This window comes from Corvus kubaryi, unplaced genomic scaffold (genome assembly GCF_017639235.1).
Source record: "Corvus kubaryi isolate FWS band 111438036 unplaced genomic scaffold, C.kubaryi_AGA036_p1.0 37396, whole genome shotgun sequence".
Classification (NCBI taxonomy): Eukaryota; Metazoa; Chordata; class Aves; order Passeriformes; family Corvidae; genus Corvus; species Corvus kubaryi.
The window spans coordinates 16831098-16847015 of NW_024581135.1; the positions used below are offsets into that span (position 1 = coordinate 16831098).

General features: G+C 36.2%; 1 protein-coding gene across 11 annotated transcripts in view; it reads left to right on the forward strand.

The window, feature by feature from the left end:
• The window catches only part of SLC4A10 (solute carrier family 4 member 10), a 154495-nt gene that overhangs the window by 31251 nt on the left and 107326 nt on the right, over positions 1-15918 (forward strand). For 8 of the 11 annotated variants that reach the window (XR_006018291.1, XR_006018290.1, XM_042041607.1 and 5 more), the window contains exon 1: positions 3613-4007. The exons of 1 other annotated variant lie outside the window; for it this stretch is intronic. Coding sequence is in view for 7 of the 10 variants with exons in the window: in XM_042041607.1 (XP_041897541.1) it covers positions 3927-4007 (81 nt within the window). In the remaining 3 variants the exon portion in view is untranslated. Of the gene's footprint in view, positions 1-3611; positions 4008-15918 lie in introns of those variants that run through there. 2 more of the 11 variants (XR_006018292.1, XM_042041605.1) reach the window with 1 other exon arrangement.

Here is a 15918-nt window from a genome sequence, read left to right on the forward strand (position 1 = left end):
AATAAAGGTGTGCAAGATACACTTTTGTTTGCTCTTGCAGGCCTTCGGCCCCTGATAGTTAAAACCCCAAATTACTGATGACATTGTGTGGATTTGTGCTTGTTACAAATTTGTACTTGAGTTTCTTTTTCCTTGGTATTTCTTTCTTGACACACCTTTGATCTCCCTTTTAGTCTTTCGTTTGTTAAGCTAAATAAAGCAAATGTTTTCAGTTTCTTCTCGAAATTTCCCTGACCATCGTAGAAGTCTTTCTCTTCCGGTTTCAATTGCCTTTTTAGACAATAGATTATTAGAATCAAGAACAATAAAATTTTTGTAGAGTTTATTCTTGCATTAATGTTGATGTCTATGTACTAGAAATATACTAAATGATAAATTTAAAGTTTCATTTCATCTCCATAGGGACATCATTTTGGTAGCTCATAATGACTTGTGATCTGCTTTGTACCCACAGTTTCATCCACTGTAATTTTCAGCTGTTGAGGTATCAATTTTCAGTAGAAACTTAATAATCAGCAAGTTCACATGTTTGCATTTTGCACTATTAAATTTTACCTCAGTTTTACTCTTGTGGTCCTAGAGGTAATCCATGTCTTCCAGATACTGTTCCATTCCTCATATATTAGCAGTGCTTTCCAATAGCAGAAATTTTTTGAACAAATTCAAACTGTGATTTTTTGGCTATAATTCATACTACTTATATTCTGGTCATTTATTAAAATATCTAGTAAAATTGATCCCTCAAAATGAGGACTATGCATAAGTATTGTTCTTCCAGCTCTTTTGGTACAGTACTACATAATTTCACATTTTACAGTCTCCAATATCTTGCACTAATCTCAAATGTTCTCTGGCGTGATCATTAGTACTAGCAAACATGACTTAATTTAAAAAGCTGAGTGACAGAGCTACTGTTGCTTGCTCCCTCACTGCTTAGGTCAGCTCTATTTGATATGAAGCTGATTTGTGATGGATTCAAAGTGACCATTATTTCACCTTGCATAATTTACAGGAAATGAATTTGCTTTTATCTCTTTTATTCTTTTTGTCCTGTGAAGAAAAATTAAATAAAAGCAAACTATATTTGTGAGGAATTTTTTTGTATGGCATAAAGTGGTACTTGTTGATAATCTAAAGGGGATGGGTTACAAGATTTTTGCTTTAACATCTCAGAGTAAATATCTATACTTTTAAAAATGGTACTGTATTTATACCCTCCCTCTGCTTTAACATAATGAAACATAATGAAATGTTACAATTTTCACTTTTGCAAAAAAGTAATTGTATTGACACAAGGAAAAGCATGGAATAAGTTCAATGAAAGTATTCCATTAGCTGGGATGATGTGCTCAAAGAAGTATTATATTTCTGAGTGCATTTATAATTTGTACTGAGATCTTAACCAAAATCAGGAAAATAGTCTTCTACCTTGTGTTTTGCTAGTTTTTGAATTCTTCAAATGTCCAGCTGGAGGAGATACCATGTACTCTTTGTGAGCAGAACCTCCTAAGTGATGTGTTTGACAGCTGTGGGTATAGCCCCTAGCTGTGTGTTTTTCACTCATTGAGTGGAGATCATCATGCAGTACAAGATTTGCACAGGGAGAGCCTACATAGTATTTATAAAAGGTGGCTTGCCAACCAAAATTTTTTATATCACTTCTTACCATCTTACTGGCCTTCGTATCCTAGCACGTGGCTTCTGGGGACTTGGAAGTGGTTGCCAGCAACTCAGAGATGTGGGGTTGTACTCCCTTTTGTAGTTGTAAGTAGATACTGGTCATAATGTACTCCGGGTTTGTACAGGAGTAAGTAACTTAATGTTTAGTGCTGGTGTGTTATTATTATTTTTGTAAATTACCTTTGGAAATAGAAATATTATCTTTGGAGATATTCCTATTCCATACTGGTGCAGGGAAAGCTGTTTTCTCCTTTTCACTTGTTTGTTTTTTGAAGGGTCTTTTGTCTCCTTGTGCATATGCATTTATTTTTGTGTGCATAGATTTAATAATATTTTCTGGGTTGAAAGTGAATTCATGAGTTAATCTGGAACAAGCTGAAAAGTGGCAGCTTTCAAGAACATTCACAATGTTCAGAAGTGGCTCCCGGACTGCCACTGCCAGCAGCAGTATAAAGACAGTATCAGGTTGTTGGACATCAGGATTAACTCTCAGAAAATATAAAAAGCAGCATGAAATCAGGCCTTATCTAGTTCTCTGCTGCACGTCAAAGCTTCACTGACTGGCTCTGCCAGGCTGCTGGACACTTCACTGGAGACCCTGTACCAATGTGTGGCTGACAGTTCCCTTTCCCTGGAGATGTAGCATCCTTATGTTGAGGCAGTTGCACACTGTATAAAGTGAACCCAGTTAAAACTGATAGCCGGGAGCTTCTCCCTCTAAAGGGAAATATGTGGTATTCATGGATGAGACCAGTTTGCTTTTATCAGTGCCATAATGTGAATGACTAGAAGTTAAATTTGATTGACACTTTAGTTACACAAAGGAGTGATTACTACAACTGTATAATAATAATAATAATGTTAAACTAACAGGATAGGATCTGGGTGAATTAATTTAGAACCACTTACTTCTATTTTCAGCTTCTGCTTATATTTTGAAGTAAAGAAGGACATCCAAATTCATTTGAATAATATTTGAAGCAAGCTGAAGTTAAATTAAGGAAGAGTTTTTTCTTTCAAGTTTTATTTGTCAAATAAAATTCACTTGGTAGCAAAGTGTTTCAATATGTGTTCAGAGAAAGCTCCTATGTGTTTAGAGGACTGAATGACTCAAAATGACTTTCTCACTATGTGAACACAAATAATTGTTCTGTGGGTCTGAAATTCAGAGAAATTACTAAATGATACTTTTACCAGTTTGGTGGCACTGTTTCATCTTAGTTCTGTGAAGTGGGTTTTTTTTTTGTTTGCATGTTTGTTGCCATAATACTAGAAACAGTAAATATAAATAATGGTTTATAATAATAAATTTCACTTGGCAGTTTCACTTTGTATAAAACATATGTTTTAATAAAAAGTTCAGTTATTACTTTGTAGTCTTAATAATTTAAAAATTATTAGGGAGGTTACTGTACATTGTTAGCTTGAAAGGTCTCTCATATCAGAAAAAAATCATGCATGATTGTTTTGTTTGATATCAAACCACATTTTTGCTGTCATAATACTGGCACATTTTCAAGTCATGCTGTTTTCTGGCTGCTAGCAGGGAGTAATGGAAACAATGCAGGGATCATGCAATTTATTAAAAATAGGCACTAAATACTAGGCAAGAGATGCTTTTAATTTAATAGGGACTAGGATTCATAAGGCTTCATAAAAATAGCTGTTTCAGTATCACAGAGGTATCAAAATACCTTGCTGCCTGTGAATTGTTTATAATTTATTTCTGGTGATTTTCCTTTAGATCAGATTGTGATGCTTCTTGTGAATGGTGACTGTGCTTGCTGAGGAGTGGTCATGCAAGCAAAATTTGATAACCTCGATATGTCACTTCATCTGCCGTTTTTCTTTCGTTAATGCAAAGCTGGTTGCATAATATCTGATTTCTCCTTTAGCTGACCAGAGATGAAAACAAAATCTATAATGGCAGTACTAGGTTTTATAAAAAACGCAAGTGAGGAGTTGAAGGATGTGGCTTGTTCTGTTTGGACGATGCAGGATTGCTTTAAGCAGTAAGCTTACTGTTTTCAGATGGCATTAGCAGCATCAGTGATATAGCTGTGTCAGCCTCCTCGACTGCTGGATGTCTGTAATCGCACGGAGGAAACTATATTTAAGATCTGATATCTTCAGGGTAATGACTCCAGCACTTACTGATGGACAGAATGGCTGGTAATGCTTTCTTCACTAGCCCAGAAGATTTTGAAAGATAGATAGGTCTGTGATGTACTTTGATAAGACAGGAAATGCAATTTTTGGGGGTCTCTGGAAATAGAAAGGTCATGCAGCTTGGAACCGGTGAGACATTACAGTCCCTAAGTCATCAGGTATGACCTCATAGTTTATACTAATATTTCTAACACAGGGTTTGTTTTACAGCTTTAGGTCATTTGCAATCTCTTTGTCTGTGTAATTGCTTCATGTTGGATTTGCTACAGGATTTATAGGGTAGACTGTTTACATAAGCAGAGCAACGTATATCTTGGAATTCTAATGTGTTGTTAATTTTCATTTGAACAATGTAAGGTTATTCTATACATATTTTCAACCTGTTTTATTGTAAATATGTTTTCTTTTAACTAATTAATGGTGAAAGGTTATACCTTTGCTGTAAAGTAAAAGGACTAGATTGTTTTGCATTTTTATTTTGCTTTATCTTTACATGAGACACAAAAGCTATTGTGATTGTGTTTCTTTGTCATATGAAATGCAGTATAAGGCAACTGTTTACCTACAGTGCCAGGTTATTTAAAACAACGTATCACGTTGTGTAACAGGATGGAGCTATTCTGCAGGCACAGATCTTGCTTCATTTTGCAGCAGTAGATTCTTTTTCTTTTTGCTTCATTTCAAATCAGTTTTAAAAATAGCTCACGGAACGTAACAGTGAAAGTTTGGCAAGATAACTCTCCTCTTTTTAATTATTACACTCAGTGACGCATACTAATACTAATGGTTGTAAAAGGGAAGATGAATATCTTAAAAATTTAGAATGTTGTTAAAAACCATTAATTTTACTGAAGCATTCTCTTTTTTTTTGTAACTGTTGTCAACTTTATTGCAAGACTAATACTTGTAGATCTGCTAGTGTGTTGTGATGATGTATAGGAAAGTCTTGTTTTCTTCACATAAAAGAAAACAAGTATATGGGTATTTTACATAGGAAGATAGTGGCCTAATTTCATATATGGAACACAAAATGGATTTGGAGATACTGTTACCACTTCAGGTGTTATAAACGTTAGATAATGGCTGATGTATTCTCTTGAATATATAATAGAGCAATTATATTTAAAATTGTAGGAGAAATTTATTTTAAAAAGGGATATTCAGCTCCATCTTAAGAAATTCTACATACATTTGCAGAACATTTCCATGGCAACGTGTTTGACCATGTGTTTTAAAAGCTTGGCTGAAGCCTGAAAAGTAATGTGCAATTTTTCCGTCACTTGCTTTACCCTTGTGGAACAACAATTTTCACGTATAACTGGACAGCAGATTGGCAGGGGTGAGCGGTATTTACTGACCCCAAAGCACAGGATTAAGTGATCAAGATTTAAAAATATTTTCATGTATCCATGTAAAATGTAAACATGTAAATCATGGATTTTATTTTTCATGTAGAACTATATTCTGGTTTCACCCCATTTAATAACATTTTGCTGGAGCTGTATGTGTGGGAGACAACACAAGATCAGACTTAAGAACGTGCAGCAAGTTGCTTCAGTAAAAAGTCTCTTTTAATTTTTAATTAAAAACATATTTGTGGAAAATATTGTATTACTTGTACTGACCGTAAATTCCAGTTTCCCAGTCTACTTTATCTATCTTACATTCTTGTTAGTAATGGGAAAAGACTGTCCTGCTCTTAAGCTTGATTAAGTTTGGCATGATTTAACTATACCTTGCACTTGCTAGAAGATCCTTTTAATCTGTTAGAATTTATTTTCAGTATTTTAATGTACTAGTCACAATGAGTACATTCTGTTTCTTGGCACTGGAATGAAATTCCTGAGAGTATTGATTTCATGGTATTTTGGTGCTTTGCAGAGTATTTATGGACCTTTTAATAGGACTGACCCTCCCCCAGCTTCTTTGCTTTCCTTATTCAATTTAAAATCTTAGCTTTATTTTAAAGTTGTTCCTTCTTTGCTCATTTGAAATAGTTAGATCTCCATGGAATTTTGCATCTGGAAGCTACAGCAGTAGGTTGTGCTTATCCTGGACTTTTTCATCACTGATACTAATTCTGCAAACTTCATTCTGTGGGTGGCTTTGGAATGTATCACTGATATAATCTCCACTAGTGCAGTAGACATCCATTTCATCCATTTCTGTTGACAATGGAAACTGTCTACAGACAAAAAGGAATTGGTGAAAAATGCTTGCTTGAGGAAGTTTGTGTTTAGGTCATTCCATTTTGAAGCAACACTATTACTGACTATTGCAAGTGAGTTTAAATATGTTTTTTCACTCAAAGAACATAGTCCTGTTATAGGCCCTTGTTCATTTGGAGGGGCTAGAGAGTAACGCCCCAGAAGAATGTATTAAGGAAGTAAAGTTCTTTTGTAAGAGAAGAAACTGCAGCAAGGTAGAGTTAGACACATGAGAGCCGGATTGAACTGAAGTGATCTGAAAACCTAAAACTACAAACTATTTTGCTGGATTTACTTGTTTAACTCCCACCCCCTGCCCCCTAAAAAGGACAGGTTTGTAAGAGCCTTGCTGATATTGGGACATACTGCACAAGTTTAGAGTCATCGAATCCAGGGCACTGTGTTAGTATCAACTTCACAGAAAGACATTTTTGTGCCTTCTTTAAAACTGTATCATCTCTCTTCAAGGTGATTGGTACTGTCAGTATTTAAAGAATGCTGTGTAAGGAAGGATCTCTCTAACTAAAGAATTCTTTTCCCTTGACTGAGCATAACGAATGTATATCCATGAGAGTGCATTTCCTTATCTTCAAAACATTGCAATTTACAGGACTCTCTGATAAAGATCTTGTAGAGAAACACTGTTTCAGGAACAGTTGGGGAAGAAGCCAAATATTTGTGCCATTTACCAGTTTTAAACAAGAATGCTCTCACTCATGTACATACACAGTTGTGGTGCTTTTACTTGTTACTGATTGCTGTTCTGATTCCACACTACTGACTTTTTTTTTTATGTTGTAGTGCCAGTTTGTAAGGAAATGGCAATGCTAGGACAAATGGGAGATCATGGCCAAACATTTGCAAAACACTGGAAGCAAAAAGTACTTTCAGAGTGAGTTGAAGGAATTCAAGTCTTTTTGGCCTACATAAGTCTCCTTCCTAAGACATGACCCTCTTCTCTGGTCAAATTCTTCTCAATAAGTATTGTAATTCATGTATCAAACCATTAGGCCTAACGACCAGAATTAGGAAAGACTTACTAAAAGCATATCAGAAAGGTTTAAAACATGAAGTAACATAGCATAATAGTGTAATAGCTAACTGCATGGTTACAAAGTACATGGCTACATGATGAGTGTTCCAAGAATGTTCCACTCTGTTTAGTGTTCCAAGAATATCATCACGTGGTCATTCTGAAAAAAGATTTTTTGAAGGAGTTTTGCTGAGATGCAGTCTGAAAATGTGAACAAATCACAATTGTACTATGGTAGTCTGTTAAAAAAATTTAGAATAGAGTCGTATTTAGTCCCCAAAAATTTCTGTAGAGGGGGAGCCACCTGAGATGATGTAGTAGGGAAGGTGAGCATGTAAATGCAGTAAAAGAGAATGGTTATGCATTACTTAGAGTGGCATTTTTTGAGAGAAGAAACTATTTCAGGTCATTCTTTCTCTCTCTCTCCACCCTATGCCTCTCTTTTCACCCTCCCATCCCATAATGAGCCTCATAAATAATATGACTTATTCATGTTGTTTCTTGTTTCCTTGCAAGACCATATTTGTTTTGCCTTACTTAACTTTTCAATAAATGTTATTAATAAAAAAACCCATTAACATGAGTGCTGTTACACTACTGTGGTTAGTGGCTTTGCTGTCATTATAATTTCTTTAAGTAGAAGCTGATCCATAATTCTGGTAAATTCCAATAGATTGCTTCATTAGTAAAATTAATATAAACCACAGAGTAAACTACATACTGCTTGCCATACTGTTCTCAGTGTGACCCTAAAATCACTTTCCTGAGTCATTTAAACAATATATATACCAGTAAGAGATTGCAAGATGTGACTGATGGTAAGGTGGGGAAATACTGCTATTCCCTTATTATAAAGGGGACCAAGTTTTTTCCTATGTTTAAGTGATAATTCTCCTATTTAGTTTTCATCTGTTTGCTCTTACCCTGTCACTGGGCACCACTAAGAGTCTGGCTGGGTCTTCTCTACATTGCCACCAGTGAGGGAGTTGTATGTTCTGATAAGGCACCTCTGAGCCTTCTCTTTTCAGGCTGAAATAGTCCCAGCACTCTCAGCCTCTCCATTTAGCCTCTCCTTTATGTCCCTTTACTGGGCTTCATTATGTCATGTGAGAAGGGAATCCAGACCTGCTCAGAGCTCCCCAGTTATGTCTCAACAGGGCTGAGTAGAGGGGCAGAATCACATTATCTGGTAAGGAAATTTGGATTGTCTGTTAACCAGTCAATTAATTATGGAAAAATTTGCACAGAAATCCTTGAAAAATGAGGACCGAATGCACAGAAAATTATAATTGGTAATCTTGTGGAGAAGGAAGGCTTTGAAAATAGCTTTGCTTGATTCATTGCAGTCATTTTAGTCATGAAACCTCCTGTTGTTTTGAAATGTCTTATATTACATCCCCCAATACTAATTGATATACACAGAGAATAAATCCAAAAGGGAAAGGCTAGACTAATATTTTGAGCTAAGGAAATTTTAAAATAACTGAATAAAAGGATATTATCTAGTATCATATCACTAATCAAAAAAAACCCCAAAAGGTGAACTAAATGGAACATGAACTCCAGGGATTCAAGAGTTGTGTTTTTAGTCAACTTGACAAAAATGATTTGTTAATTTCTGGTTTTGCTTGAAATTCAGAGTGAGCTCAGAGTTCTCAAATGTTCTCAAGTGTTGCAGCAACCATCAACTGATAAAAAATATTCAGCTTGGTGTATTGAATGAAGATGTAAAACAGGCATTAAGTGACATGAGGGAGTGTTGAGGTACAGTAAAATTTTTCTCATTTTTATAATAGCTTCCCTCTGTTCCCCCAGGCTGCTTAAATGAAACAAAAATGTGTATAGGAGCCTTCCGTGATTTGAGATCCATCCGTTTCTCTCCTGATACCATAATGAGTTCACTTGTTTAAATTCTCTTTATTAAAGATTTTATGCAGGCACGCAGAGTCATTAAAATACATGCAAGGAATCATACCCATATGGTTTGTATCTACATTTAACACAATTAAAAGTATTCTAACCAAAGCAACATCAGTTTTATGTCCCAATCCCATGATTAGAACTTTCTGAGAAAAGCAGTGTCTTGTTTATCGTCGGAATCCTGCAAGTGGAAAAGGAGATAAATACCTTGTCCTTATATTAATTAGGGGAGCTCCAGTTAAGCAAGACCATTCAGGTGTGGAGTTCTGTTTTGGAGATGGGAATTGGTGTGGTGGAGAGCTGGTGTCAGGCTTATGATGTAAGGGGATGAACTATGCTCTAGGTGAGTTTCTGTCTGAGAGTTAACCATGCAGGTCAGTTATTACCAGCTGATGTCACATTTTAGTTAATTTGTAAAGGATATTTAAGTGTTTATTTTCTGTTTTCCTGCTAAGGTTATCTGAAATACTTTAAACTTGAAAAATAACAATCCTTCTCTTTCCCTTTTTTTCTTCCCATTGTTTTCGAACTTTTCTAGTCCATTTTGGTGAATATAGAATTTTAGACTCCATACAAGTGCGTGTGTCTTAAACAATAGTTGTGCACATCAGAACTTGTAATTTAATATCGGACAACTGTTAGTATATAAGAAAATTGAGATTGGTTGGTGTTACCTCAGTGTTGCCTGCCATGTAGCATTTGTAATTGAGTTCACTGAATGATCAGTAGAAAAATCTAATACATACAAAAAATACAAAATGGTAATTTCATAACAGTGATAGTAATACAGTGATTTTTTGTTGTGTTTTATATGCTGTTGAAGATTATTGCAGGCTGCTTAGATTCCACATGACAAGTGTAGGCCTAGCTCTGTGAGTACTACTAAGGATGAAGCTCAGTGTCTGATAACTGTGACTTGATGTTATCTTTAGATTATCAGTTAAGGTAATTGTGCTAATACATGTCAAAAATAAAACATCTTAGAGTACCTGGGCACAGGATTTCGTGGCAGTGGCTGGATACTGCCAGGGAAGTTTACCTGACATATGAAATGTAAAACATATAAAAATGAAAAACTGTGTTGGCGTTCTTCTTTTCTTCCAGAAGGAACTGAAGACCTCTTTTTCTGCGAGCTTGATTGCCTTGTTGCCTTTGGCAGACTGGATCCTCTGCTGGATCTCAGTGTACTGTCACCAGTCCTTCTGCACGTAGTCATGAGTGAATTTCTCATTGCTGCTTAGTGAGTGTCTCGCAGTGACTCACTGGGTTTTGTTATTGCCCAGTCTGCCTTCTGCTTCCCTCCTCCTCTTTCCTGAGTGATTTTCTAGTTTGTAGGGTGCAGATGTGCTGAAATTTCTCAGCCATTTAACTTCTTAATGCAAACACTCATATTTGCCATGGATGTCAGTGAAAGATGTAATTTGTGCTGTCAAAAGTAGTTACTAGCACTGCCTTGTGTCCTGAACATCTATAGCAACCTCAGCACAGAAGTGAGACATGCACTGAGTCCTTTTCTTGCCTGCTTCAACAGATAAGAACTGTTAAATTGTTTCCTTTCTAGTATCATTTGCAATTGCAGAGACAAGGATTAAATATACGTTTTAAGTAATGTCTGTATCATCAGCTATAAACAGATTTTGCCGGTAATTGCTTAGACTTTATTTCCCTCATGGGCCTCCTTTCATGTTCATAGACATGTCATTATCAATTTCTAGTTTAATTTCCATTTCATTTTCCTGTCTTTGCTTGGCTACACTATACACACCTGTAGTTCTTTAATGTAGAAATGGAAAGAATGGTACCTTTCTCTTCCAGGTGAACTGAGGAATCTCTTACTCTGTTTATTCAAGTCATAGCAAACAAGATTCAACATAGCAAACTCTTTTGCTTTGGACACTTTTGGCAGCTTCTTCTGTACAGAGCTGGGCAGCAGGGATCCTGTAAAGTAAATTGGCTAAGCCGTGGAGCTGGTGCTGTTCCCATAATGGATGTTCCTGCCTTCCCAGCATGTTCATCATCAAATATCTTCCTCTCTTGGTTTGCAGTCTGCCATTTGGGACAGGCATGTACACTGATCTAGCAGACCACCAAGGAGCAACACCACACTTCTCAGAAAACAGCAGATTTCCAGTTCAAAGGTATAAAAGGAGAATTGAAATAAAGATGTTACACACCCCATTCAGTGTTTCACCGGTAGAATTTGGGATTATAAACAGCCTTTTGTTCACTAAAATAGATTGTGTTGGAAGGGTATGCAAATTTGATACTGCTTCTAGCCTGGCTAGAAATACAAACCAGCATAAGAGTAAGAAGAAAACTGGGCAAGTAGGAACATTTAGAAAGTGTCCAAAACAAGACACATACAAATACAAGGTAATAATATTACATAAAATTTCAGTTTTTTCTCATGGACAGATTAAAAATGCCATCACATCTTTGCTAATATTTTGCCATAATTTGCCATAAGCATTATTTTAGTGATTCAGGATGATGGAAAATGAACAAGGATGAAAACAATAATGGATAAAATTTTCAAGGAAATCATTGTAGTATCTATTAATGGAACTATGCACAAGATTTATTGACTTGATCCTTTCCTGTTGAAAAGGAGGTATTTCTTATCTTTTAATTATTAGTAATTAATTAATAGTCTCTTGCTACTTCCCCTTCCCCCAGTACTTCTTTTAGCAGAAAAATAGTAAACGGGCGTAGACAGAGTGATAGTTAAGTTAAACTTGCTGTTCCAGTGCTTATGAGGTTGGGTGATCAGGCTTCTGGAGTGCCCTGTGCAAGTCAAATCCACAGCTAAAGGGAGAAATGGGGACTTTGTTTTTTCTGGTTCTCTCTTCTTCTTTCCCTATACAAAAGAATCCTTCAGCTTAAATGTAGAATGTACAGGGAGACGCAGTTTCAGTCTTCAGTGATCTTATAAAAGCTTTGGCCCTTCTTTGAAGGATAGACAAAGATTCAAGGGAGATTCCAGTTCTGTTCTGAGTTCCTGTTGTTGCTTTGCGTCTCTCACTGAATTTTTCTATGCACTGCTCATTCTGTTTCTAAGCAGAGGAAAGCTCTTGTGATATGCACTGTTTAAAGTGTTCTGTTGCAGTCCATGACAGTGCTATATTTCAAGATAATTTTTATCTGGAATCTCATCTAGCTCCCATTGATTACATAGGAGTTGTGCAAGGTGCAAGCTAACGTAGGATTTCATATACCTTTTGAAGAGTAATGTCTTTGTGTGTTATATTTCCATCTTCTGAGAGTTTTACCACTTGTAAATGGATTTGTAATCCTGATGGGTTAGACAGCTACTTCCTAGAGTTTTTTATTCTGCCATATTTATATCAGCAGATGAAATTATCCTAGTGCATTAATGTTTCAAAGAAAATAAAATGATTCCACATCACTCTTGGTTCATTTCTAAGTCTCGGTGCCTCTTTGTTTTTTAAGTGTATATATTTGTGACTATAATAGCATATCAGATTCACAGCAAAGGAGTGGATTTCAATTCACTTTTTCTTTTTTTTTTCCCTTTTTTTTCTTCTTAAATGTATCAACTCCTATTTAATGTGTTAGCTAAAGTCTGTGGTCCCCATATGTAGCAGATCCAATTGCACCCTTATCTGGGGACCAAAAGCCCTGTGCAACTTTCTGTGATACATCTGGCTTAAAATACATTAGCTGGCCTTATTCTGTTTACAGTCCTTTGCCTTCAGAAATCTACTTGAACATAATTATTGGTAAAGTTACATATCACGCATACTATCTGTGATGTTTGGCTTGAAAAGAATAAATAAGCTTAAAATAACAAAACAATCTTGTTAAAAAAACCTTTAACATTCCTCTGCAAGAACCCAGGCATCTGTATGTCCAAGGATGCATAGAAACACTTGACCAGTGATGTTATTTACTCCCTTGTGTACTATATCTTGAGAAGAATTAAGCAATCACTATGCAACTCTTGCAAATGATCCATAAATGTGATTAAAATTCCTGTGAGAATAGGACTCAGATTAGTCCAGTTCCACATTACAAAAGATTTATTAGTGTATGTTGGCATGAACTTTTAGTGTTGTTACAGAGCATGCAAGTATAAAATGCCTTGACCAGTACTGCTTATATGGACTTACATGGATTAAATCTTTCTTAGTATAACTATGTCAGAGCAAATCATCCTTATCAACTAGCATTTGAAATCACCATGTTGTTTGTTAAAACAAGTAATGTATGTCAGAGTGTATATGTGTAACAGCTTCAGATAACAGAAGTTTCAGGATATATGAAAGAGCAACAATTGGTATGGTGCTGTTTCCTTTCTCTTGTGATTTTTGATTACTTTATCAGTGCCAGTTCATCTCTGTGTTTTCTGATGCTTTTCATGCTCTTATATCAACATATGTCTGGATTACCCTTTGGTGTAATGTCCGTTCCTTCTTCCCTTAAATTACATCTGCCTATGGTTCAGCATGTGAAATTCCTGTCACTTCCTTTTTTTCTTCGAGTGCAAAACTCCTTATCTCCTCCATTATTTGATCTTTTTATTTTCTTGACGTTTCTGGAATGTTGCTGGACTCAAAGAACCTAGATGCTGTCTTTCTACCTCCTGCTTTTCCCTCTACCCCACAGAGATTTTTTTCCCTTGTTCATTAACTCTGCCTCATCTCTGGTCCTTTCTGTGGAGACTATTACCTGCAACATTACCTGCTCTGAATTTGGGTCAAAGAATTTGGTACTTCTGTGCTGTTCTGAGTTCTTCCTGCTCCAATTTATTTGTTTGTTTATTTAACAATAGAATTTCCTTCTGCCTGTCTTTCTAATGTTTTTACGGTGTGCATGCATACAACTTTACCTATTCCCATCTCTCTGATTTTGACTTGCAACTTTCTTCCATTCATAATTTCTCACCCTTCAGTCTCCATATTGGATGGATAACCATCCAACTCTGTAGCTGCCCTGGTGCTGTTTCTCATTTGAACTGTATACCATGTGCCAAATCAGCTACACGCTTGACTTGGTCTTCTCTATGCACTCTGTTATCCAAGTTCCTTTTCTGTGGTAACTGTTGGAACTTTTAAAAGATTTATTCTCTCTCTCTCTGAATGGGACTTTGTAAAACTTCTGTTTTGTTGATCCTGATGATCTTGATTTCCTTTATTCCTCTGTACTTTCCTCTATCAGCTTATCAGTTCCCTTTAGGCACTATTTTTTGTTCTTCTCATACAGTTCCAAACCCTTCTGACAAATCATGGTCCTGGCTGACTCCCAGTATCCATTTTCTCAGTTCCTAATGCCATCTGCAATGCCTTGGAGATACTTCTGACTATCTCTGGTGAAAATCTTTTGATTCTGCTGACTTTCTGTATTTCTTAATCTCTGGGATTTCTGTCACTTCTTTTGAGTATTTTTGCTTGCAGTTTTGCCTGTTCTGTATTTTTTATTAGTCATACAGCCCTCCATTCAGTTTATCTATTCTGCCATCTCTCCATGTGAATTTCTTAAAACTAAGAAACTAAGGTCAAAATTCAAGCTTTCTCCTTGTTTACTGAAACAGACTTTTAAGATTTTGGTTTGTAGTCTTTGAACCCGTTCCAATTAACTTTTTCCTGTTCCTATCTGCCTTCTGAGTTTTTTTTTTTTTGTTGTTTCTCTTCTTGAATATGTCTGAGGCTCTTCTTATTAAAAAAACCCCAGCACAAGCCAACCCTCTACTTCAGAAGTCTTTATTCACCAGATTAATGTCCTAACCCTTGACCTCCTTCACCTTCTCCCACTCCCCACTCCCCCCATTAGTATCCTTTGTACACTTGTCTTGATTTCTTGTCTTCTAATGCCTTTCTAGAACTGCTCACTTCTGGTTTCTGTCTTTTGCACTGAAATTTATGTCACTAATGTTCCACTTGACTTCTTCCTGGAGAAATTCCAGTCTAATCCTTTATTCTCCTCCACTCCATCTGTTATCTCTCTGTGATGCTATGTTATAGTCTTCACTAAATTTTGTTGTTCTTAGACGTTTGTCATTTTGTCCTTGTTGATTGTTTCTCTTTACAGACTCAGTTTTTTATTGGTTGGGTCTTCCTCTCCCCATTCTCTTTCTGTATGTAGGTGTCTGTTTAGATCTCTCAGGAATCCATCCTCAGCTTTTCATCCTCCTCCACGCCTTACTTCAGATAATTTAGCCATGAGCATGACCTTTATGAAGGCACCATTGCTTTATTTTTTAGTGGTTTTCCCCTCGGTCCGGTTAAACTCCACTTAGCTCAGAAAATTTGCTTGGTCTTCAGTGGTCACCTGAATATTATCATGTCAGAAATAATTCTTGAATTTTCTTTCCTTTTCTTTCCTGATGTGTTCTTTTGTCTCCATGTGGCTCTGAGAGCTGACAGTTCCTGTTTGTTCATGTAGCCATAAATCAGATCAAAGTCTGGCTCACCTCAACACTGTGACTGTTATGATCTCATCTGTCTGTCTGACGTTAATACTTAGAGCTTTCCATCACTTGATTACTGGTGTTAATATCATCTTTGCTTATCACTCTGCCTACATCACTTGCTATTTAAGGTGTATTTACTCATCTTCTCAAATACAAACTTCTCATCTTTCTTTTATAAGCTTTGCAACTTGCCTTCTCCTTTCCCTTCCAAGAGAGAGATTTTACCACAAGGTTGAATCTTGTGTTTGCTCTACTGGCAGTATAGTATCAGTTTTGATTTCTCAATTGCTATTCATCTTACAGTCATTAACTTTCTTTTATAGTGCCCAATCTTTGAAGCTCCTCATCAAAACTCTTTCTGTACTCTATAAAGTGAATTATAACCTGTTAATGACTTGGCAGATGTGCTAGTTGTGTTCATCTTATTATACTCTGGTTGCTAAGTACCCTTAACCCATGGCTATTTACTGTTTGTATTC